The 25,885-nt window shown below is 42.1% G+C and overlaps 1 protein-coding gene across 1 annotated transcript; it reads right to left on the reverse strand.

The window, feature by feature from the left end:
- Nucleotides 1-249: 249 nt before the first annotated feature.
- hs3st2 (heparan sulfate (glucosamine) 3-O-sulfotransferase 2) lies at nucleotides 250-20,510 on the reverse strand. The gene is made up of 2 exons (XM_068728063.1): nucleotides 19,456-20,510; nucleotides 250-1,546 (listed from the first exon to the last, which is right to left on the reverse strand). The coding sequence occupies exons 1-2, from the start codon at nucleotides 19,965-19,967 to the stop codon at nucleotides 928-930; spliced, it is 1,131 nt and encodes a 376-aa protein (XP_068584164.1). The 5' UTR covers nucleotides 19,968-20,510; the 3' UTR covers nucleotides 250-927.
- Nucleotides 20,511-25,885: the final 5,375 nt, after the last annotated feature.

Raw genomic sequence — 25,885 nt, forward strand, 5'->3', positions numbered from 1 at the left:
ATTAACGAGAGGCTGGCTTCAGGTATGATTAGCATGGAAACCCCACAATTAATAGGTGTTAGATCTGAAAATGTATATTACATTAATATATTATTGATGGGAAATACATCAACTTCTAGTTGTAGGAGACAGGGTTGATATATATACTAGACACCATGAGAGGAAAGCACTACTTTTACTCACGTGTAGACGAGAAAAACAGCAAATATCCAAAATAAATACTTGAATTCAAGACGTTTACCTTTTTTATTTTCCATGATCACAACAAAAAAAATACTGACACAGAAAGCGCTGAAGTTCAACAAACGGTAATCCTTTGTTATAGCATCTGTTTCAATATAGCTGTTATTTTTTTTTTTCAGTTACAGTACATGTATTCAGTAAACCTGCCACTGTTGAGCCTTCATCAACAATATAAGGAGGAACACTTCTCCGCAGAATAATTGCCAGACTGATTTTCATTATTCATTTGACATTTCGGTGCAACTTCGTGTTGAGAGCTCATTCTAAGGGGACAGCCGGCGGATCACTCAGAGCAGGAATGAATGTTCTAGCGCCGTCATGTGATGTAGGTCCGGCGCGGCTTCATGACAGGAAGGCGTCGTGACGGTTGCTGGTTAATGACTTGGTTAATGAATTAATGCTGGTTGTCTGTCGATGAATTCATATGTCTTATATGCGGGAAAGAAACTTGACTTTTGTATATATTTTTTGAAAGAAATGGCACTTGTTATCAGAATGACCCAACCATCATGATGTGAAACCATTTATAGAGTATATTCTAATAAGTCGTATATTCTCCTATATTCATTTTTTTCAATGTATAGCATAGCTCAATAAACTTTATATTTAAACATTTTGTCGAAGGTGCCCTCGTCTGTGTTTCTCTAGCCGTTTTAAAAACAGCTCTGTTTCTGTATAGCGCTCTCAATCCCACTTGAAGTCTTGTCCCACAGTTTCAAAGAATTTGATATTAAATGGCCTATAAAACTCCTGCAGCTGCTCTATGACCTCCTGTTCGATCTGTACGTGAGTCCTGCCCTTGGATTTGCCGAGGCAACGCGGCTGACTGCTGCTCTCCGGCTTCTTCAGACAGGGGAAGCCTTTGGTTCGATTAAAGTAGAAGTGCTTGTCTGTGATTATTCGCTTCAGTCCTAAAAAGTCCTGAACGCGGCCCATTTCCCCCGCCGGGTCCGTGATCAGCCGCTCCCCGCTCACGAAGTGCATCTGTGACAGGCGGAAGTACTGCAGCCAGTTCTCCAGGTGCAGGATGTACATCCCGATCCGAATGGCGTTCCAGGAAGAGTCGACGAGACCCAGGCTTTTGTTCTTGAAGGCCAGCTCTTCAAACGCGGGGATGTCGGGCTTCTTGGACAGAGTCTGTGTGTAGTCGGAGATGGCTCTTGTGACTGGGTTGCGCACCACAACAATCAGCTTGGTCTCGTGGGACATGCTGGAGATGCGTCTGGGAGCCTCTCTGGTGACGAAGTAGCTGGGCGTCTTCTCTAATGTGATCTGGCTGTCTAGCGTTCGAGGCATTAGTCCCCTTGGGAGAGAGAGAGGAAAGAATAAAAACACACATGGATGAGTCAGCAAGAGTTGATGTCTTTTTCGGTCCAGGATCATTTCCACACGTCTGGAAAAATGTCAAAGTCAGTGGAAAGCAAATCCCCACTTGTGTCACAAATATCAAGTTCAAAACAACCACATGCGATAAATACACATTTACTATGCAGTATATTTATATTGTGAGGCGTTTAGTGTCTGACCAGAAATACGACGGTAAAGAGAGGACACAAATATGAGCAAATCAGTCACAATGTTGGTATTACAGAAAACTTTAGAAGGCAAACTGTAGATAAAATATGTTCTGTTAATGAAGATATATATATATATATATATATATATATATATATATATATATATATATATATATATAATAAAGTCTAATTACTTTACATATAATCAGTTCATCTTTGAGGGAATTACTGTTCCTGCGTTCATGAGATTGGACCGGAAGGACAGACGGACAAATTACAAAAGTATTTTTTGCAAAATCTACTTCAAATATTGAAAGTACCCAGGATGCTGTTTGATTCCGGTCATTGTGTTAATAACTATGTCATAAAAAAAGTCATTTCAGGATTTTTTTTTTTTAAGTTGCACTGTTCCCCAAATGTAAATGTATTGTCTATCTCAATCCCAGGCATCAATCTCTATCTCCTTTGTATTGTCTTTGTTTCAATCCACGAAATTGTTGACACACAAGCTGTTGTCTCTCCCTGCGGAGCAGCAAGAGAAGCCCGCTGTCGAGGTGTCATCTGCGTATATTCTCAAAGTGTGTGCTTTGGGCTCAGGCCTCGGCGGGGGTGTAAAATCTTGGTACTACAGACACTAGAAAATATAGTTTTATGATTTAAATACTTGAGATGGAAAACTGCATGTATGCAGTATTATATCACACATCCACAGAGTCCCCTATAACTGCAGCCAAAGCCCAAATAAACAGTGTGAATACATATTTGTTAGATTAGGTGACAGGACAGCTACAATCAAAACATGCATCATAATTATCATCATCATGCTGCCAAGATAATGGCTTTGCAAACTACAGGTAAATGTTCCTATTCGTCACATTTGTCATGTGGGTTTTCCTTCCCGGTGCAATATGTCATTCTGCTTTGGCACTGTGGTTCAATAAAAACTTGATAAACGAGCGTCTGATGTCGGCTGTTGAGACAATGAATGCCTCTGCCACAACTCATCCACCCTTTGTCACCTGTTTCCTGTTAAGGAATGAAAAAGGACGCCGCCGTGGCGTCAGCTGTGCTGTCGTTTACTTCAACTTTTATGATTACAGAGGATAGAGTACTTGAATGTCTCAATTTCACAGCGTGCGGATCTGCTTTTAGATTACAGGTACGGTTCTGATGATCAAATACCACACTTTCTTTATTATTACTGGGGGAGGGCTTCGATTAAAAGCTAACCTTTCTCAAAGCTTTCTCTCTAAAGCTAGCGGTAGCCATAGGTTACCTCTAAAGTCTTGGAAATATTGATCCATTTAGTTTTATTTATGAATCCTGAGTTGTTGGCTCGGGTGCCTCAGGGCCACAAGGCAACTATTAATCTTTTATGAGAACAGCACCTTTTCAAGCAAACAGCTTTGCCACACACACACACACACACACACACACACACACACACACACACACACACACAAACATAAAAACTTGCAGCCATTTTCCAGGAGCTGCAGAATCTTTGGCTGTGTGAGGAAAACAGTCTTCGTTATCTGGCTTGTCAATTCCAAACATTTCCACCAGGCTCAGAGATGAAGATTGTGTAGATGAGAGGACCCTGAACGCGCGGGTTCAAGACTGCGGCTTGTCATCCCGCAAAACTGGGCTGACAATGTGAACACATCCAGTGAAAGGTTGCAGACGGTTCTGCTTAAAATAGTATATATATATATATATATATATATATATATATATATATATATATATATATATATATATATACACAGCTGCCTGCTGTTGGCTATACAACCCTATATTCTGTCCACATGAACACACATAGCTTGAGAATACTGGGAATAAGAATTCATAAAAAGCTAATGATGTTACATCAGGAGAGTTTTTACACCGCAATGTTCCACTCGTGCTGTTTTTTTTTTTCTTTCTTTTTTCTGTTTTTGGTTGGATGTGGAATATAAAACCCAAAAAGTAAGTCTGGCCGTCAGAAGAATCTGTAACGTTTGCTAACTTACGTCGAGTTATTGATTTTTTACAGCTGTGAGTCTCGGCGCCGGTTAAATGATTAAATTACATGTTAGAAGTTAAACAGCACCGGAGGTACTGACTAAATTAAAAGATCGCAAATTGGGAAGTCAGCTGGATACCATTTGGATCCATTATCTTGAAAGTGTAGAGAGGAGTTAAAACAATAACTCATTGAGCTGTTATTTTTACCGTCTTAGTGATTGCATTAATTGCATCTTCGGTATCTGTTCTCAAACGTTTTTTGTTTTTTTTTGATGGAAACAGAAATATTAACAGTGCTGCGCTTCATCCGACTCAAATCTCTCCCTGTGGCTCATTAAACTGATACCTATACAGCCTGCGTGTCCTCTGAGCTCGCAGCCGAGGCAAACAAGGTGCGATCCAATGATCAAAGGATGTTCGTCTTTATTTTTTTTTTATTGAAATCAGGGCTATTCAGAAGGGATGCTTTTCATGTCAGCGGGAGCAGCCTGGATAATAACTTCCAAGTCGCCCGTCTTGGAGTGATGTTAATGAGGAACACTGGGGGGGGGCACCTGTAATATCTACAAACATTTATTTGAACTAGAATTTTCTAGTTGGGTCTCACATTCAATTATGTTGTTATCACAAAATCATCCACACATGCGGCAGCCCTTCCCTGATTTTAGTGCCGCATTATTAACCTTTAATAGCCATGTGATAAAAACTAACAGAATGCAAGTGACGCGCAGACTTTTTAATTTTAATTTTTATGATTTTTTTGATAAATCATTTTTTCTTTGCTCACTCAAACACACCTGGCAGCAGCAGCAGCAGCAGCAGCAGCAGCCTCATTTATGCGCCCTGCTCGTTATTCAGGCCAGGAGGGGAACGTGCGATACCTGAGGCAGGTGTCTGAACCAACCGTCAGGATTTATTTTTTTTCTCCCCGTGCCCCCAAGAAATCTGAAAGTAAAAGATAAAAATTTGAGGATCTTTATGGCAGTGAAAAGCTGCTCCGTCGTTGCTCGGTAATGATTATTTGCACTTAGAGAATCGTCATGATTGCACTACCGATGGAATCGCTTCCAGGGTAATCACCAAAGTTTCTGACACTTTGGCATATTTATATCAGTATACATGTAAGGAAATAAAACGTACGTCAATATGAACATCTTGCTGTGTGGGACACACACACACACACACACACACACGAACAAACACACAAACACGCACGCCTTAATTAAGTGACATTTGAGTGAAGTGCTCTGATTGATTACCACCTTTTCACTCAGAGTCAACGCTACATTCCTTGGGGGTAATTTACAGTCTTCTTCCCAATCCTTGGTGAAACTTTAAGTCGGGATGCATTACTGGCTTGGCTGTGACATTTTAATCACTTTGGGAAAATGAACTCAGGTGTGGAAGAGCAGCTCGATACTGTAAATGAGACCCGGTCCTGGTCAAACGAGAGGACTTGGTTGACGGCTAATATGTTTGGATGCTTCAGCATTGCATTTGATGCTCTAATTGCACAATTCGTTCTGTTAGTGTATGTAAACATTGCCATTCTGTGACGTTGACTTTTGATCTATTACAGTTTTTACAATGGAAAACGGGGCTCATTTTGTCGAGACGCTACACACAATTCACACAACCACTAGGGGTGAGGAAAAAATCAATACATCATAGTATCGCCATGTTTTGCGCGGCGATATTGTATCGATACACAGAAGCCAAGTATCGATCTTTTATTATATAAACTATACACTTTTTGGTAGAAAAATAAAATCAATTGCCTTTTCAGTCCACTAGATGATGCTGAGCTGTTTTCTGGTGAGGTCAGCGTGATTGGGAGGAAGTTGGTCAAAACAAAAGATGGAAATCAGAAATGCGGTGTCCAGATTGCGCAGGTGAGCGAAACGCTTCACATGCAGGCGTCCCGCTAACTGAATGGCAACGCCCATATTAGAAGCATGGTCGGTTACAACCACCAGGTTTTTGTCGGCAATCCTTATGCTGCGTTTTTTTTGTACAAGTTGCATTAATACCTGTAATAGTACAGCTGTCCTCACACGTTAGCATTCGGTTCAGTTAAGACTATGTAGACTGTAATACAAACAGGTGCAACATTTATGACCCATTTTTTCCCCCAATAGAAATGATTGAAGTGAGATGAACAGACGGAAAACTTTATCTTATTAGATAAAAGATAATTTGCAATTGAAAAAAGGTAATATATCGCAATATATGTTATCACAATACTCAGCATATCGCAGTATCGTGATAATATCGTATCGCGGGACCTCTGGCGAGTCCCACCCCTAACAACCACACTTAAGCAGTGGACCACCTTGGATCGATTGCAGAGTCTGGATTTTGATTTTTCAGCGATATTGTAAAAGTGAAGTTCATGAATATTTTGACCCAACACACAAAACCAGCACAGCACACTAATGGGAAAAAACGTATTTCTCTCCACATTGTAGAATCAGTCAATATATATCGATGCATTTCCAAAGGTTGCTTTTTGATAGTAAATTTCAATAACATATCGTTGATAATGGGCCGATCGCTGTCGGCTTCTATTGTTGTTGTAAACAGGGACTCACCTGTGGTCTCTTTACAGTGCTGACATCCTGATTGACAAGGCGACAGTCAAGCAATTAGAGGTTTGGCCATGTGGAACATGTATCGGCCAATTGTTCCGTGGGAGTGGGACTTTGAATGGCAGTGAGAACCGTGTGCAGTGTCAAACATGTAAATTGAACATGTAAATTGAACATGTAAATTGGGTACAAACCAGGAAATGTGATTATAAGAGTTTTGGAGATTTAAGCTGAGGTTTTGCTCTCTGTCAGTTCCAATAATTCTGCTTTATGCGTCATTTTAGTGTGTTAGCGTTTAATAAATGCTGTATTTTATGGTATTTTTTGGTAAATATCCCAACAATTAACAGACATTATATACAGGGTCTTAGCTGGTTAATATCAATATAGCAGAATTATCAATTAATCATCAAGTATCAGTTTTGCTTCAATGATGATCGCTTTAATAGACGAGGAGATCAACACCTCCAGTCAAGAGCTTCGTAATGATCAGTGTAGGTCGTTATCACGACACCTCATTTGTAGATGCTTTTACTATAAGGGTGGAATTATTGAAGTGTTTTGGAGTCATAAGATTGAACGTTTTCTAGACAAAGGATACTGTCAGTAACTCTGAGTCTCATCACAACATGAGCCAGTGTCGACCCGTCTCCACGGGCAAAAAGGTTTTCAAACCCAACGGGTAAATAATGCATCAGCGGAAACCATTTGTCGGCCAGTGGAAAGAAACAGTAATGAGGACGTAGCAACACGCCATGCAGATAAAGGTGGGGCGGTTGTGGTCCAGAATGAAAACCTCATACATAAAATGAATAGAAAGACGATTACATGACAGCGATGTGTATAAACCTCTGCTCTGCTCTAACGTTTGCTGATGAAATCAAGACTGGAGGACAGAATCCTTCTCCAAAAGGGAGGATAATATGGGACGAATGAAGAGATATCATTTGTTTGATTCTCATAACTTGTGTGGTTTTCTTTGGTTTTTCCATGGTTTAGTGTATATCATCCTACTCGGTGCCTGTGGGGTTGTACTTGCACAGAATACACGCTGAAGAAGGGCGCCGTCCTAGTGTTTCCTGTTTGATCATCTGCATCAAGGATCCAGCAGTCTTCACGGTCTAATCGTATCGCATCGTGTCTCAACTTTAACGTCTATACCATGAAATTAAACAATTAAATGAAGTTAAAAAAAACAAAACAGATTGCTGTAAGAAAATCATAACCACTTTTCCTCTTCTAACTATACTTGTCACTATATTCTAATAAGGTAGATAGGGTCAACAGTGGAACGCACGCAGTCATCGCCGCTCATTAATGAGCCGTGCTGTGCTGAGAGCTAGTCTGCATATTGTAGCAACCCTGAAAAGAGCCTGCTGGCTATCCTGCTGAACAATTTATCTCTGCTGGAGCAGGGGAGGCTGGAGGTCTGGAGTTCACCCTTACTTCCCTCTGGACGCTGCTATATCATTATGGAGGAATAGGCCACAGACATGGATGTCTTTAAAAACCATTAAAACCAGGTTCTCCGGCAGCGTGCTGGTTCCACTGGGAGAACATGCGACTCTGACTACAGTTTGTATACCTAAAGTCATTCATCAGAAGCTGATTTATAGCTGTGATTTAATCCCCGTAATGGTTGCTTTGACTTTTGCCAGGTAATATCGTTAAAATTGCTCATTTGTTCTATTTCACTCAGGCTTTGACTTCTCATTGGGCCTTAATAAAGTCTTGGTCATTCATCTGTGGTGTTCAACATAACGATACATTTGTATATTTCGTAAGTGCTGAACCAGTTGGGACACTTTCAGCCCTACAGGGTCTGAAGTCGCGGCTCTCACAGGTCTCATCACAAGATGTTCATTTGGCTGTGAGTGTGAAACCGTCTGGGCCGCTCCTCTGGTTAGTTTGTGGAGTATGAACAAGTCCTCTGTATGTACTGTAGTGCAGCCCATCGTGTGGCTGACTTTGTCCTCCAATTAGAAGGTGGTCTGGCTGCACAACATCAGCAGTGGGGCTTCAGCGTCAGCGCCAACAGAGGACTGCATGATAGTTCTACCCCCCAGTGCGCCACAGTCGACCTGCTCAGATGTTGATTAGGCCTGGAAGGAGATCTTATTGCTGTCGAGACTGCAGTATTTGAGAAACACCACCATCTCCAACAGAGTCCACTACTGAGGATGGCACTAAAGTGAATCATACAGTGTCCAAACTAGAAAGGGTTCATCCTGCAGGGAGCATGAATATACTCATTCATGTCAACCATGGCCTTTCTTCCAGAAACTAGAATCACCACCTTGTCTCCACCAACCAGTCAAGCTGCAGTTTACATCCACGTCTGTCCAAAATGTCAACACTTCATAGCTTTTTTATCCAATTATATATTAATTAGAATATAAATTATTGCACGTGTCACAGTGACCTATGACCACAAAAATCTAAATCGGTTCATCCTGGACTCAAAAGTGGACGTTTCTGCCAAATTTGAAGACATTTTGTCAAAGCGATGCTGAGATATTGAGGTCACGGTGAACTTTGACCACCAAAATTGATAAGTTCATCCTTGAGTGTGCCAAATTTGAAGAAATTTCTCCCAAGTGTTCCTGAGATATAATGTAGACTAGACCATAGATATTAACATTAAAGGGGTCAGCAAATATAATAATTTTTCCAGGGGCCACTAATAAGGATAAGATGTTAGTAGCAGTTAACATCTCCCAGTGTTTCACATAATGATTGACAGATGACCCTACTAACACCACATGGCTACCAGAGCAAATAGCAAGAAGTAATTGAACTTCAATCCAGTTAACAGTAGAACGAATAAACAATTACAACTGATCAGGACCAAAATCTCACAAATCTCACAAAGTAAACTAAGATTGTCGATTGAAAGCTCTTTGGTGCAGGCCTGTTGTATTACAGACTGCAGACTGTAACGATCCACAGCCTTTATCTAACACTGCATACAGACATAAATAAAGAAAATCCTTCACCTACAGAATATTCATGGTTTGTTAGTGTGAAGACAGGCAACGCACGGTGACTGAATTAAAACGGCGGACCGTTCTGCTCCAGACAAGTGTGTCTTGTTGAACAACTTAAAGTTCCAAAGAGCAACGGCGGCTCATCAGGGATGCAGACCATCAGAACAAGTAAAGGTCAGCCTTGAATCATCTCCTTGTGAACGATCAATGGACTCAGAATTTATTACTGTCATTTCGCTGCGGTTTGAACTTAAAACAGAATGTTGCATATTGTCAGTTCACGACAAGTTCTCAGTAAATGTTTGCGGCGCAATTACAAAATTGTCATGAAACAAGACACGTGCGAAATGCAAGTATGAACGGCAAACAAACAAATGCATCTCCAAAAACTGCGTATTTACATAAACGTCAGGCATCACGCCTCCGTAGTCTCTGTCGAAGCTAAGTTAGGGCTGGGCGGTATGGAACAATACTTACCTATTGTCAAGACAGCGGGTCTAAAACCAGTTCAAAAGTCTCCTCTCTATTTCATACAGACCAATTATTTATTGGATTAAGGGGAAAAGTGCTATAGCGTGATATATAGTGTGATATATATCATCATCGAGATGTGAAATGACCTGTAATGTGAGATATATAGATATAAAGATATATATTTATATATCTATATATCACCCTCTATCGCCCAGCCCTAACCCTAAATCACTGTTAACCCATCAAAAGTCAACAATCCACACCTACAGTCGTCCAAACAACCCGATTGGAAGCTAACCAGTGCTGAATGCACACCATCTTCCTTATGGCTTGTAATTAATCAGACTATTACTAAAACAATAACAGCCGAATGAGTTGGAGGATTTCATGCAAACACTGATCTGATTGGGCTTTCACTTGAAGCCATTAGTCCTCGCGTGAAGTGTTTCTGCAGGAGCACAGAGATCTAGAGGACGGTCCGTCCCTCCCGCCGGACAACAACTGTTTTGTCATTACGAGGACGAATAATGAACCCTGGCCATTGAACAAATATGCAGCCTCACAGGCCGACCGGTAGAGGGGTCCAAATCAAAGTATCCATTACGAGTGCTGTGTTCGTTTGGTCCCCGGAGCAATTTAACAGCAAAACAGTTACACAGTGAATTATAGGAGAAAGTGTCCTCGCCTCTCGTCGCCTGTGCGTTATCGCAGTAAGCAGCATGCGGAGTAATGACCGTCACGGTCCTGAGCCATACGTAAAAAAGCTCTGCTTTAGAAACAGAAAAGGTGGAAATGTATTGAAGAACTAGATTCAAACTTTTATCAGAGATCTGCAGTCAAAGTCAAGCAATATCCAACACGCAATTTAAACAGCTTGTCTTGTTATCTTCAGGCTGAATTAGAGCAACACAACAATATGCAACAACGGTGCGATCAATGGCAACAAAAGAGAACATCAAATGAATGCTGATGTGGACTTACAGTGTGTGGTATTTTGGTCCAGTTAGTAAAAAACGAGTGTCTGAGTGTTGCTGTCCTGAGAGTCATTGCAGCTTCAGGGTAATTGCTTTTTTGGGAGACATTTGTATGTGTTCAATTGGAGCTTTTGGGTTTTTTTTTTTTGCTTACATAATTGAATATTTTCTTTTAATTTGCAATCTTTTAGAAATTGACTTGGTGAAATTGCGTTTTCACACAAACCATTTGTCCTGAAGAGGTAATACCACACACCGACTCGCCTCCGCGCCGTCTGAACCCATCAGCCGCTGGTGTGACTCAGGTAGACTGAGGCAGAGAAAACGTTGGTATGCTGGGTGACTCTCATAATGTCTGTGCCACTGCACTTCCTAAAAAAATGCCATCTTCCTCTTTTCTCGATCCAGCATGGATCCGGGGCAGAGAAGCGCTCGCATTATTAAAGTATCACTCACTCAGATTACGGCTGTGATGACGTCTGATCATTAATAATCAGCAGCAACTGAGGCCAACCGGCGCCTCCAAAGTCTATTAAGAGTTAACAAAGAGCAGTCCAGACAAATACGGCAATCCTGCGGCCAATTCCGCTCGGTGAGGAACAGAGGTGAATAACAATGCAGCGCTCTGAGAATCAAGCATCTCTTTTTCTAATTTAATAGAAGACAAATTGGTTGAAAATAGCGGACTGACTGAGGCAGATCTCTGGCATTAGCGATTCACTGGCCCGTCCTCAGCCGCATAATGGAATCAAAACATATTCAGAGCGGGACAATACAGTCCATGATGTGTTTGACCTTGAACCAAACCCCATTTAATTGCTGTCATTTCAACGCCAGGCTCTTGTTTTCCTTGAAGTAACAATTATTCATGGTTTGGTCTGCAGAGGGAAATGACTGACACTTGGTCTCCTTGAACAATAACGCGGCGGATTGAGCTGAGCTACGAGCTGTCACATTAACATGTGGCAGAGGGAGGTATCCGCAGACGCTGAAATGGAGACGGGAAAGCTCTGAAATCCTAAACTGCACATGAGGATCGCTGCTTACTCTGTGTATTTTTGGATGCATTTACAGCTGTTGTGCTGCTGAGTTTAGTTGATGAAATCAAGTCTGTGAAGGCTTTCTGCAACGCTGTGATATCATCTCTGTGTGGCAGCTAAAACATGTTGTTTCTTGTCGAATAATTGATGTATATATCCCTTCATTGTGAATGTCTTAATTGACATTTCCTCTCTATTATCACCTATTTCAACAGCAGCATCTTAACTGACTGGATGATTGGAGATTTCTTGAATTTCCACCAACGTTGGCGCTTGGAGAAGGTAGAGGACATGTATAAAAGACGAGAGGGCAGTCCGCACACCTTCAGTAGTTTTACTCTGCGGTTAGATGGTGGGAAGGTACAAGAAGGAGACAGAAAAAGGGGAGAAACAGGAGGCAAAGCTCAGGTATTATTTGATCACTAGTCAGGAGGGAGTGACACACTGGGTTCGCCAAAGGGGGTAAAGCTAACAAGCTGGCAATCTCTAAGGATGAGGTGAGGATCGCTGACTGCTGGATATTTCCAGATTGCAATGTCTCCGGAATGATAGTTAGTTTGAGAGTATCATTCGTTTCACTACTGAAGCCTAAATGGAATTATACTTTTTACTTTCAAGACACATTAAGTGAGAAACCAGACAGCTGTCATTGTTTTGACCTCACGCTAATACAGTGACTTCATCAACAACCGCATTTACCTAACACCGACGTGTTTTCTGTCAAAGTATAATCCACTGCATCCATTATGTATATTAACAAAAAAAAAAATGTTCTTTCCAGTCCAGGAAGTGTTACTTTGTGTGAGTTACAGGAAGATGCATTTGATGTGTTTGGGGTGGATGATAGGTGCACAAAGCACAGAGCTTTGACACCAAACCGCCAGATGGTTTGTTACACCGAACCATCTGAGAAGTCCTCATTGGAAGCAGCAGGTGATTACGTGAACCATCTGTCAATCAAACTCTTGCCAAATCCAGTCGGGGGAATAGCTAAAAAGAAAAACATCTTTTCCATTGGGGAAAAGCCGTCAATGTTGTTTCTGCTCTTCTTTCAAATGAAGAAATACTCTCCGGTATGATACAACCGATGCTACTGCAGCCTCTGCACTAACCTCTCCGGAGCCGCCATTGTTGTTTTGAAGCAACAGTCGCCTCGCTTTCCTTTTCTTGAAGGGAACCTCATTGGGATGTTTGAGGAGAAGTCAAATAATCACTTTTGAGTTAAAGACGATTCATCCTCTGAGCACCATGAATGTCAGTTTCATGGCAAATTATGCAATAAGTATTTGGAACAAAATGGTGGACTGACAGACCGACAGATCGGTGGCTGCTAAGCAAGTAGTGCAGATAAGCGCTGTTGGTTGTTTAATTGCATACACCAGAGCTTTAGACATGTGGTCCAGAATGCATGCATAATCGCTAAATGATTCTATTAAAGGAACACAAGCACAATGTCTCTGGGTTTCAGAGCGGTCTCACTGGGGAAACATCTCCGAAAGAGTTGTTTTTTAATTAATGTTAACCACTACATGTCTGAGAGCTGCACTGCAATGAAGACAGCTCATTAATAATGCAGAGTTACGCCTGGCGATCCCTCGCTGTATAATGGGCAGTTTTCTGTGTTAAATGAGAACCATCTAACTTTCTGTCCTCATCAACCTTTCTGATGATACTGTTCCAGAGCTCCCTGCCTCCCCGAGCCAATTAATGTGGACCTGGAGAATATTTGCTGCCGCAGCTATAGCCTCTCATACAATTTCAACCCTTCTCAGGGAATCTACTGGAAGTGCTTCTGACTCCGGTGAAATCAATAGAGCCGGATGCCCTTTTAAGTCTTGATGTTGTACAGCGACATGTCTTTTGTTTGATCTTTCTGATTCTGTGGAGGATGGAGAAGGGAAGAAAAAAAAAAAAAAAAAGTGGTGAGAGAAGTGCGAGGAAACTGGTGGCAGTGAAACGTCTGTTTTATCAGCTCCTTTATGGCTGATGTGAAACACCCTCGCGTGAAAATAAATGAGGCCACGTGTGTGTTCTGTTCAGGAGGCACAGTAATGAACACTGCACCATTTCTCCATTCGGACCCTAAATGATCTGTCACATGCTTAATGTAACAGGACGGAGTGAAACTGACCAGAGTTCAGTTAGTGTCACATGTTGTATGTTTCTGTGCAACAGATATGAGCTCATCAGAATACCTTCAAATGACAACAGGGTGTGATGAATGGGGCTTCAGAAGAGACACAGAGACTAGAGGACACTAGCAGCTTGCATTGGATGATGAAGACCATGAGAGCAGTTTTTAAAAAGCTAATAAGTGGAGATTAGTTTGTCACACGTACTGATCCTAAGGTCAATGATAAACTCCCATGCAAAAAATGATTAGTCTACTTAACCTAAAATGAGTCAATGCCGACTCCAGTAATCAATTAATCATTTCATTCATTCATCATGTAGGCCTGCGAGGCTATAATGCTCATTACACAGCAGGAAGACAAGTCTGCTGCTAAAGAGTTTTTTAATTTTTAAAAAGCAGATTGAGCAAATACTCAAAAACTAAATTTATATCCAGAGTTCTAATTGGATTTGGCCAAAGAATATTCAACAAAAAAGCTATAAACTTCATACAAGCGACTGCAAGGCAATGACAAACAACATGTATCACATGCAAAGGTGAACGACTTCAGCACTGGACAGCGTCTATGCAACAATTAATAACTCAATACATCCAAAATGTGACAACAAGAAGTGCATTATCATACGACTGTGCATTAGTAATAATGTTACTGATGAAATGCCTCGTAACTGTGCACAAACCTTGTTTTCCATTCCATTCAGCCACTAGGGGACGCTACATTGTATCACATGTAGACTTAAAAATAGGTCTCTTGGGACCATGCTTTAAAAAAAATCAAACAGAAGTCGGCCATTTTGAATTTTCATCAGATCCACTTCAGGTGAGGTCAGCACAATCTACAGACCCTTGTGATTAAAGGTCATCAAAAGTTTTACGTTTGATGGAGAGGCGTAGTCGTGGCTTCGCTGCCATTTTTAAAGATTGATCTGTAAGATTCCCATTTAAATAAACGCCTGTTGAGTCGCTGTCTATTGCTGAAGGAGGGACCAATGGTGACCGAGCCTGTGGCCCACTGATGAAAGTACTGCAGTATTTATATACATTGCAGTATTAGTAACTGGGTGTCTCTGGCGACATTTCCATAAAAAAGTGCTGTTTTTCTACATTTACACACAGAAAAATGCACACAGTTCTGATACTTACATGTTAGCAATGAATTATAAACTCAAATAGAAATCCTGAATCAACCAGGACTGCACTCCTACAGATTGCCAGGTTACGGTTAAGATTACACCAACAAGGATTCACTTTTAAACCTGAATCAAGTTCCTCACAAAGAGTTCAGGGACAGACTAATAAACCAGTTGAGTTTTATGATGCTGCTGCTGAATTTCTCCCAAGATACCGGTTCAGAAAGGAAACTGTTCTGAACAGGAAGTCTCTTTTAGCTTTACTTTACTGCACTGTTGTGCGTGTTTATCTACTATTATTTGGCAATAGTGCTGCACTAATTCAGCCATTCTAAATCTAGATTTATTCATTTTAAACCTAGTTTTTTAGGTTTAAACTCTGATTAAAACTAGTCTCAGATTAAATGAATCCTTGCTGGTGCAACCCGGCCTAAGAGGAGTGAGGAGTCAGCAGTCACTGACAAGAAATTGTGAATCCCCATAACCCCGAGAGGTCCTCCAGCATGAAGCCATAAACGAGCACAAACAATAATCGGCTGGTGGGTCCAGCAGAGTTCAAGATTAGCTGTGGAGAGACAGATCTGAAGGAGTGAGAAAAGTTTATGTTTGAAATGAATACAAAAAATATGATCAATTCCAGGATTCCAGAATTAAGAGAATGACTCACTGCAGCAGGCGCCAAGAAACAAACTATTTCTATGAGTTGTCCTCTGGTTCTGTTTAAGCTCAATGATGCACAGGAAACACAACAGACTGACGGAATCAACAACCAACGGGACAGAAGTCCGCTGACTACATGCCTCAGAGCGTGCAGGAAATGAACAGCAGCGTTCGCTTCCATTTATTCAGAGACACACTGGAAGCATTTCAGGTTTCGGATTCTGGAAAAATGACCCGACGACGACGACGCTGCCACTTCACGGAGGAAGTACCGTCTACCTCGTGCAACCGGCGTCCAGCCAGAACCCTCGACGTACGCAAGGATGCATCTCATCTTACTAACACTTCTGGTCAGTCAAGGAAACTTCGTTCTGTTACTCGTTTCGTATTTCCTCACAGGACTTCTTATATTTCCAGCTTATTATATGGATCATCTGGAGCCACTCTTCCTGTCTCATTTATGTATAGAAGTTTTTACAATGAATAAAAGGTGCAATCATCTTAGGCGTTTGTGATTTCTTTGAGTAAACAGATGTTTCTTTGTATTGTCGGTTTATTGCCTGCCAGAAGGTCTGTGGATTAAATGAAAAATTCATAATAAACGGATTGAAAGACCAAATGATAACTTGTGCACAAAAGCAGAGCAACACATGTGGAACGTACAAATATTGCCACTTGCTTTAGAGAACAATGTGACAGTTAATCAAAATGGAAAGATGCTTTACGCGACGCGCTGCCAACAAACCAAACATTGTGACAGATAATCACTGAGGGCCAGTCGAACACAATGAGCACCACTCAGTCACTTGTCAAGTTGAATAACAGCTGAATTAAACCAGCCTCCGTGTCCATTGTATTGTTTAAGTATCTTGAGTATATGAACTGTCAGCTTGTGACAAGTGTGCAATATTCCAGCTCTGTAATTGTGGCGTCGTATCAGCGCGGGACCTCGATTTATCTGCGCTTAGCTTTAGTGTGACATAGAGAAATAACAAAATCAAACTTCAGTAAAGCTAAAACCTCTGGGCATAAACAGTTCCCGACGCATCATTAAGCTGCATTTAGACGGCAGATTCATGGGACGGAAGGTCGGCGGTGCAGTGAGAGGACTGATGGTTGGTGCAGGACCATGTCGGTCTGATCCGATCTGATGGAGGAACAGCAAAAACGCATCATGGTTGTTTCTTCCTGCATCCTCTAGTCTGTTTAACCGGTGTTTGGGTTACTCCTGTTGCTGCAGATGTTTGTTTAATAAAGAAACGCCTTCAATTATGTACAACGGACTCCATTACACTGTGTCTACATTCTGCCTTCTGTGTTAACGTGTAAATCAATCGACATTTTCAACCCCGAAAAAAAAAAGGAATCTCCTCTGGGCCGCGACAAGTCGTCACGTGACGAGGTTGTTAACAAGCTTCTGCGGCTCGTTCCGTTAAGTGTGACAAAGAGTTTGGCTTCGTTCGTGAAGGTCTCCCAATCTATTTAATTTGTGAAATGCACACAACAATAAAGACCAACTGTCTTTGAAGAAGCGCCTTAGGAACTTTTCTTCATGGGGAAATTAAGATTAAAATCAGGAATTGCAATTACAAAGACGCCTTAATAAACACGCAAATGATGAAATGTTTTATTTTTCATCTTCAAACCAGGGAAGTCTGGGGTGTGTTTTTTTTTTTTTTTGGCGTCTTACATTAACACATCTTTGTAATCGTATATATAGCCTCTGGTTCATTAGTTTGAAGATGAAAAGTACTGGTTCTCTTTTCAGAGCTATGGAGCAGCTTTCCAGATAACTATTGTACAGACGACACAATGAGGCCCTAGAATCAAGCTGCTGTAATACTGACAGCCCACTGATGTGTGACTGTGTTGGGTTAAACGGTTCATTTATTAAAGGACACACCTCGACACAATTTCTTCATGGCCTTTTGTCGAATATAAAACTAGAATTACCGCCTGGCGGTTCCATTCCTCCGCCAACCCGTCGTGTTGGAATTTATATCCACGTCTGTCCGAAATGTCATCATTTTATCCTATTATACAGTTAAGTGAAATTGTCATAATTAGCAATTCTTGAGTTATGGCTTAAAAAACGTGTTTTTGTGAGGTCACCGTGGCCGTCAAAATCGAATCGATTTATCCTTGAGCCCAAGTGAACATTTGTGCCCAGAATATGGAGAAGTTCACTGAGTGCACCAGAGGTATCGCATTCACGACTTCAGGAGGAATGGATCAGAGACACGGTGACCTTTGACCGCGGAAATCTCAAACTTCATGTCACCTAACTTCCAGCAAAGAGCAATCGTCTAATTCTTAAATCTAAGAAGTCACCATCGGTCAGTCCTCAACACGTTTTTTTTCTTAAGCAGTGTGGAGTCTGGATCATTTACTGATGCCACCGTCTTAAAACAAATCCCAGAGGAATTTGACGGCGATCTTTTATTTTCTTCCTCCTCGTCCAACGCGTCCCAAAAAACACAGTTACCTCGACCTTTCACCACCAAAATTGAATCACTTCATCCTTGAGTTCAGGTGGAAATAATAGCCTCCTTCCCTTTTTAAAATATCACCTTTACGAGAACCACAGTACCTGCGGCCACACGGCTGTTGCTGGCACAGAGAAATACAGCTGGCATTTCTAGAAGTGCACCAAACAGGACCTCTCATTTTAACTCCAACTGAGGAGTGTGTGCAAGCCTAGGGAGATCTGAGCGAACTATCAGCAGAGACACGATGGCCAGGTCGTATGCATGCCTGAGAACAGACGTCCTCGCTTGTTCCATGCTCTTAGCAGCAGCTGCTCTGAGGTCTGTTCCTGCCACACTGGTGGCATTGTGGGTGTGTGAGCGAAGATCTGCAGGAAGCTCCAACAGAAAGATGTAATGCAACACAACACCGTCGAGCCTTTTGGAGGACCTTTGCAGACTTGACATTTTTAGTCACTGCGTGATCAGCTTGGAAATGATCTTTAGGTTGTTTTGTTTTTTTTGTGTGTTGAGAGGAAGCTTGTACTTTCTGCTTCAGGTTTTCAATTTAACAAACAAAAACAAAAATAAGTCTTCAAATTAGATTCAACAGGGCCTTCTTTACAGACACATTGGAGAAGAGAAGGAGTGACAGAGCGAGAAAGAGGTGTGTGTGTGTGTGTGTGTGTGTGGGGGGGGGGGGGGGGGGGGTCGATGCTCCCTGTGAGCCCCTTTTGCCTTCACCAGCCCGCAAAAAAGACATGTTGTGCCCTGGTGTAGCCTGTTTGAAGTCTGCTGGTAACCTTCGGGCTGCCTGTGTCATCTGCGCTGTTGTGCTGCTAAGGATTTTCTTTTTTTTTTGTGTGAACTGATCCTACATCAGTTTCATGGAGCTGTCTGTTCAGCACCATGGAGATCTGCTGACAGTAAACATCTGCAGCCTGTGTCTGTGTGACATCCCCAAGATATTTTTGCTTTATTGGCAAAGCAAAATGTTTCCCCTACATTGAATTATCGGCCACTGAGAAATTGCAACAGAATTACCTGACTGGGAAATGACTGGTACTATAATAAACCTGCATTCATACGAGTTGAATGGACATTTGGACGTGGAAGTGTACATCATGACGTCATATATCAGAGTCCCTTGGCCAGCAGAGGGGTGACTGACGTGCAAACAGTACATCTATGCAGAAATATATCATGGCAAGTGCTATGATATATGTTGTTGCTCACCTGTACCAGTCAAGCCCTCTGTCATAGTTCCTGTCGAAAAAGTGCGGCTCTGTTCCAAGAGCGCGCACATCTGGATGTATCCGGATGAACTCCAGCACCGCCCTGGTGCCTCCTTTCTTTACACCAACTATTAACGCATTAGGCAGCTTCTTATTCCCATATTTTTGCGCAACACTCATGTTTCTCAACTTCATGTCAGCCCAGTGGCTTCCAGACGAGGCGGGGGCTTTACTTTGTCCGCGGACATCACTTGATCCTCGCCGGGCAGCAGACTCATCCAGAGCGGACCTGACTTCCAGCGAGGCGCAATTGTCTAATTTTCCAAGAAGTTTCTTCCCTCCTGCGTTCTTGCTCGGCGAGCATCTTTTCCCCTCGTAACCCTGGTTTGTCATGATTGTGCTGCGGCAAAAAATAATACTGTAGCATAAGTAGGTGCAGGACAGTGACACGGTGAATATGAAGGCGAATCTGGCGCTGGATCTGTTCGTAGATGAGAGGAACCTATGTGCCATGTCTCCATGGGTTCAAAGCGCTGCATGATTTTCCATCGGAGACTTCTTCCTCTTTTGGTCCGCCGTCGGAGTCTGGCAATAATATAGATTCGAGACAGACTGGCATGTGAGGATAGGGGTGGCTTGTCGAAGGCATCAACTGCGCGTAAATCGCACTATTCCTTTTTCATAGGTTGCTGAACTGTGTGAGAAACTTGGAGCTGAAAGCTATAGGTTAGAGCTATTGGTCTCTCAGCCTTTTAAAACAAGTTTTTGTTTTTTTTCCCACAAGTAGTGTGAAGTTAGTCATTTGAATCAATCACTGAAGCCACTGTCTTAAAACGAATCCCAGAGGAACTTGACGCCCATCTTTATCCTCCTTCTCCTTGTTGTGTGTGTGTGTGTGTGTGTGTGTGTGTGTGTGTGTGTGTGTGTGTGTGTGTGTGTGTGTGTGTGTGTCTGTCGATTGAGAGAAAAAAAGTCCAACACGTCCTGTGTCCCAAAAAGCGCTCACCAGCGCGAATGTTCTGTTCCCCTCCAACGGGATTTAGATGCGCAGCCCGCCTTTCCTTTTCGTAAAGAACTTGTGAAGCTATGTGCACTTAGGCTACCGGCTATAAATATTTAATAAACTCCCCGACGTCATGCACATCATCATAATTCCATATGCGTTTTATGTTTTAAAGGAACATCCGGAATATTTTAGGTATCATCGTATTTAGAGATTTTAAAGATGCAGAATTTGACATCAGAGCTGCAAATTTGCGCGTTAACTGATTGTTATGGCATAGCGTTTATATGCGCAGTGTATTAATAACATGCCTCATTTCAGAGTAATCCATCCAAATAACCTTTGAAAGCAGCCACAGTTGTGTAATCAATTTCCTGCTATGTGCAACTTGTTTGCTTTTCACTTGTAACAGAATGATTAATCAAGGCTGAGCATTCTCTACATGAGTATTTTCTTTTAAAACACACCTGGGCATTAGCAGCCCCTGAAAGTCAAGACTACGCTTCATCCTCTGTGTTGCCATGATGCAAGCTGGATGCAGACCGGAATGCAAAGTTTTCAGGTCTTTCAATGTCATGGTTAAAGTTTGTTTCATTATGGGGGAGTCAATAGCTTATGCAGTGCCCGGATAGAGCTGCACTATTCATGCTTTTTCCACTTTTGAGTATAAAAATATGATATTTGTCATTCTGTTTCAGCCTGTGACCCTGCACAGATACACACCATTCAGACATTATTGTACGTCAGTAGTGGTGTGTAAAAAAAAAACTGTTATTATTTCACCAGCAAAATATAGAAAGCAGCACCCTTTTGAGTGTGTGTGTGTGTGTGTGTGTGTGTGTGTGTGTGTGTGTGCCAACAGTCCACAGGCTCAAACTATGTGGCTTTTAAAAGAAAACGTTAGGGTTGAGCGTCCCAAATTCCACCCTTACAAAATATATGTCCTCAACCTTGGCATTACTTCACAGTACAACATGGACTATCTTACTCACAACTGCAATATCAAAACATAACATATTCGACATGTTATTCCCCGAGTGGCAATGCTTTTCTTTTAAAAAAACAAGTGGATGGTTTTCAGTACATTTCAACCGGGTTTACCGTTGCAGTATACCATCATATATACCGTGTGATTTAACTCCACTGCACTCTTAAATAGTCCTGTAGATCCACTCATTAATCTGAGTGGACATGTGGAGTCCCCCAGGGTTCGATTCTTGGGCTGCTATTCTTCAACCTGGAGACGCTCACTCTAGTTCAAGCCGTACGCGACAATGACTTCGCTTATCGCGGCTACGCAGACGACACTCAGATTTACTTAGCTCTTGAGAGTCACTCTATCAATTCTTAGCGCGAAAGAAAAGCTGGATGCAATTACTTCAATTAAATAAAAGACAGAAATCAATGCTCTCCCTGTGGACTCGCAGTCTTTGTACTTCTGTGGAAGCTCAATTTGAGTAAAGATTGCTGTTGTATTTCAACAGATCCTGTAGTTTCTTCTCTCCAGACTTGTGAATCTGGAGTACATAGCAGGGTCCTGTAACAGAGACTTCTTCTGCTGTGTCACTTGTATGTCTGGCTGGTTATCTCCTGAACATGTGGGCTGCAGGAAAAGGCAAGGATCCATGGGACGTTGGGACACTTTTCATTCATACTCACAGGTGTGTGGGACAAGAAGCCTGCATTTGTATTTGTTTTTTTCTTGGCTGGTATTCCAGAATTATGTTCTGGAATACCAGAACACATTCTGGGATGTCTGGTGGGGTTAGTTTAGCTGCGCTCAGTACGTATGAAACAGGCCTCAAAGTATTTACCAGCAATTTTGCAGCGCTCACAAACAGTTCTTCAGTCCGAGCTCCAAAGAAACTCAGACGTCTTGCTTGGCTAACATTTCACATTCTATTACATGTGAAAAACAATAAAAACAGGTCGGTAGCCGGACTGAGCTTCACAACTGAAACTTAAAGCTGTGTTTACATCGCCGTCTACTGCTTCTCACACACACACACACACACACACACACACACAAACACACACACCAGTGTTTATCGTGTTTCTTGAAGTTGGAAAGTCTTGCGCTGCAAAGAAATATCTAATCTCCGTTGTACATCAGAACCGTTTTAAACTTTGACAGCATCAGTGGTGTAGAAAAACGCTCCCTTTAGCACCGGGCGCATACTTTCATGACTAGCGCTGTGAATCGCAGTAATAAGCCACAGGCAGCTTACTCTGCTATCTACTGGCTAGTGCAATACGGGTGTAACGTTAACCAAAAGAACTAATTATTAAAGTCAATTATTAAACTAAATTGCCAGGTTTTATTTTATAAGTAGCACATGCTTGAATTTGCCTTAAATCTCTTTTTTTCTTGAAGTTTGGGATCCACTTGCTGCGGTCGTGTGTTGAACGTCCTTTGAAGCGCCATAGCAACAACAATGATGTGAAGCAGTTAAAAGCAAAATATGCGGCAGTGTACATTTCCCACTTCAAGGCAAAGAGTTCTTAAAAAGGGTGAAGCACAAAAAGTGAAAGAAGTTGTTTTTTCTAAAAGATTATGATGAAAAGTGTAAGAGCTGAAGGTGAAACCACTCAAACCGGAGAAAAAGAGGAGATCCTCATGCTACTTTCTATTTCTTCATTATTTCAGTGCAGCTGCTGCACTCAGCGCTCATTTTGAAGAAAAAAAACAAAAAACAGCAGTATTGTTGCATTAACAGGACAAAAACCTACAGAGAAACCGAGACGGTTTTCATAAACAGGAAAAACAATGTTTTCCCTTTCATGCTCATTAACTTGTGTTTATTGCAAATTAAAGAAGGGTGTAGAGCAGTGTTATGGTGCGTTAACTGACAGGAGGGTTAAGTGAATCCCTTCAGAGGAACATTCCGAGGTGCTTTTGTGAATAATATCACATTATTAATAACTAAAGATTCAATGCAGCGAAGACAACAGTTTTAGCTCCCATTGGAGTTTACCTCCACAATGCTGCACACTGTACTCCAGGAAATAAACAAGTGCCAGTTGTTGTTGTTTTTTTTTACTCTGCTAAAGCTTCTCCATGTTTTTATGATGTCATCTGGCAACCGGAGCGCATCAATTCACCTGCAGCTCATGTTTAATGATGATAGCAAATGTGACCAGCTTCCAAAAAAAGTGCTATGATGCACAGCAACTTGGTCCACTTGGTGGGTTTTTTTTCATTCGTCACCATACTGCGAGGCCCATGCTGTGTTGCTGGGCTCGCTGGGAGGGAAGAGAGGCCCGGGAGAACCAGAACCAGGACTGTGCGTGGAGGACTGTCAGACCACCAAGATGAAACCTCCTCGTTGAAGCTTTAACATCATCTTCTGTTCTCTGCTCTTGCCGTGTTGCTTTCCTTGATCATGAAAACATGATCAGCAGTCATGGAGACCACATGTGTCATTTAATGTTGAGCTGAAATATAAAAATGTTCGATGCTTAAACCATTTTACAGTTCAAAAAGGGACAGCGAGATACTTGAAGCTGCTTTTAAGACAGCTCCAACTGCCTCCCACTTCACTGTTTTGATTTGTCACTCCGAGAGCGTACATTCCAGATTGGCCTTGTGCTGCAAGGACGCTATTTGTCGCCGATATAAATGAATATGGATTTAAAAGTTGAATTCAAGGACACAAAAGGAGAGCTTTTCAAAGAGCTTTATGTTTTTCTGCATTACAATCAATCCCTGTTGTTTCGACGCTCAGTGTCTTTTTGCTTTGTTAATCAGTAGCAAACATGGGCAAATTCACATTTCTGTCATTTTTATTTGCTTCCAAAGCAATAAAATGAATTTGTACATAATGGTTATATAACTATAAATTGGTAATGGATCATGTTAATAACCTCACATAATGGCTTCACTTCTCACTCCACACACACACACACACACACACACACACACACACACACACACACACACACACACACACACCTTATCCAGACAAAAGTCCTGCACCTCCTTTAAGTCTGCTCACATACAGCAGGTACTGAGAGGGCCTTTCCAAACCCTTTCAACACTTATACGTGTGGATCACACTGCACTTTGTCTGCCCTCACATCCCTCACACTGTGAGAGATGAACTCCCTTCCTCGGAACTAGAGTTGGTCCGATAGCAGTATTGGAAATGCCTCCGATACAGCCTGAAATGCTGGATTGGGTTATCGGTGGCGAGGACACAAGTCTATGCACCGATCCGTTATCACGTGTTGTTGTTGTTGTTGTTGTTCCTGTGTAGCGTCAAGAGCTGATAAATGATGTGTTACCCGATCCAGACATCCTGTGCTGCATTGTGGACGACGAGTTTGTGTTGAAATTAGAAGGACGGCGGCTAGTTAACATGAGCTCTGCAGCCGGTGGGCAGCACAGCTCATGTTTGTTTATAATAGACGTAAACGTTCCAAATTTAACTGATTTCATTTCCTGTTGCAGTGCAAGGCCCCGCCCCCCAAAACAGAAGAAAGTGTCATTACATCACCGTACTGGTGCCAAGCCGGTAGTGTGTTTCAGTTGTCATAGATTTAACCATTTATTTTGTATTTCTTTGGAACTTTTTAACACAGTAAGATAAGATAATCCTTTATTAGTCCCGCAGAGTAAAAAACAAGAGCAACAAGTAATATAAATAAGTAATAAACAGTAAGAATATCAACTGAATAAAAAAGTACAAAAAGTTCAAAATCCACAGTAAGTATAAATAAAATATTAAAATATGATATCTACAGACAGGGTATTTTTATTGCACAGTGTGTTTCTATTGCACAGGTTTTCAGTGTTTTTGGTGTTGTGTGGTCTACTGGGAGCACAGCTGGTTGTGCAGCCTGACAGCAGCAGCAGGAAGGACCTGCTGTACCTCTCCTTCACACACCGGGGGTGAATCAGCCGGTGGTTGAAGGCGCTGCACAGAGCTGCACAGGGCGTCCCGCATGAGGTGGGAGGTGTTGTCCATCAGGGATGATAGCTTAGCCGTCATCCTCCCGCCTCCCACCACCTCCACCGTATCCAGTGGACCCCCCAGCGCACTGCTGGCCTTCTTGATGAGCTTGTTCTTCAGTCTCTTCCCGTCAGCAGACCACTCCATAGAAGATGGCTGATGCCACCAGGGAGTCAAAGAAGGTCCTCAGTAGTGCTCCCTGCGCTCCAAAACACCTGAGTCTCCTCAGCTGATAGAGTCTGCTCTGACCCTTTTTATAGAGCGCTTGTATGTGGTCAGTCCAGTCCAGTTTATTGTCCAGGTGAACACCCAGGTACTTAGAAGATCTCACCATCTCAATGTCCGTTCCCTGGATGTTCACTGGTACCGGACGGAGAGCAAGGATCTCCACCACCAGCTCTTTGGTTTTACCAGAGTTGATCTGGAGGCGGTTCCACTGGCACCGTCCTATTAAGATAGAACACAGAACCGTGTAG

This window comes from Cebidichthys violaceus, unplaced genomic scaffold, assembly GCF_023349555.1.
Source record: "Cebidichthys violaceus isolate CVI_PGR_0920_01 unplaced genomic scaffold, fCebVio1.0.p SCAF_40, whole genome shotgun sequence".
Lineage (NCBI taxonomy): Eukaryota > Metazoa > Chordata > Actinopteri > Perciformes > Stichaeidae > Cebidichthys > Cebidichthys violaceus.

Excerpts from the sequence above, each read along its gene's own strand:
- hs3st2 (XM_068728063.1), bottom strand. The coding sequence starts at position 19,967 with ATGGCACATAGGTTCCTCTCATCTACGAACAGATCCAGCGCCAGATTC. Across the intron at positions 1,547-19,455 it reads AGAGGGCTTGACTGGTACAG|GGGACTAATGCCTCGAACGC; the intron begins GTGAGCAACAAC and ends CTCTCTCCCAAG.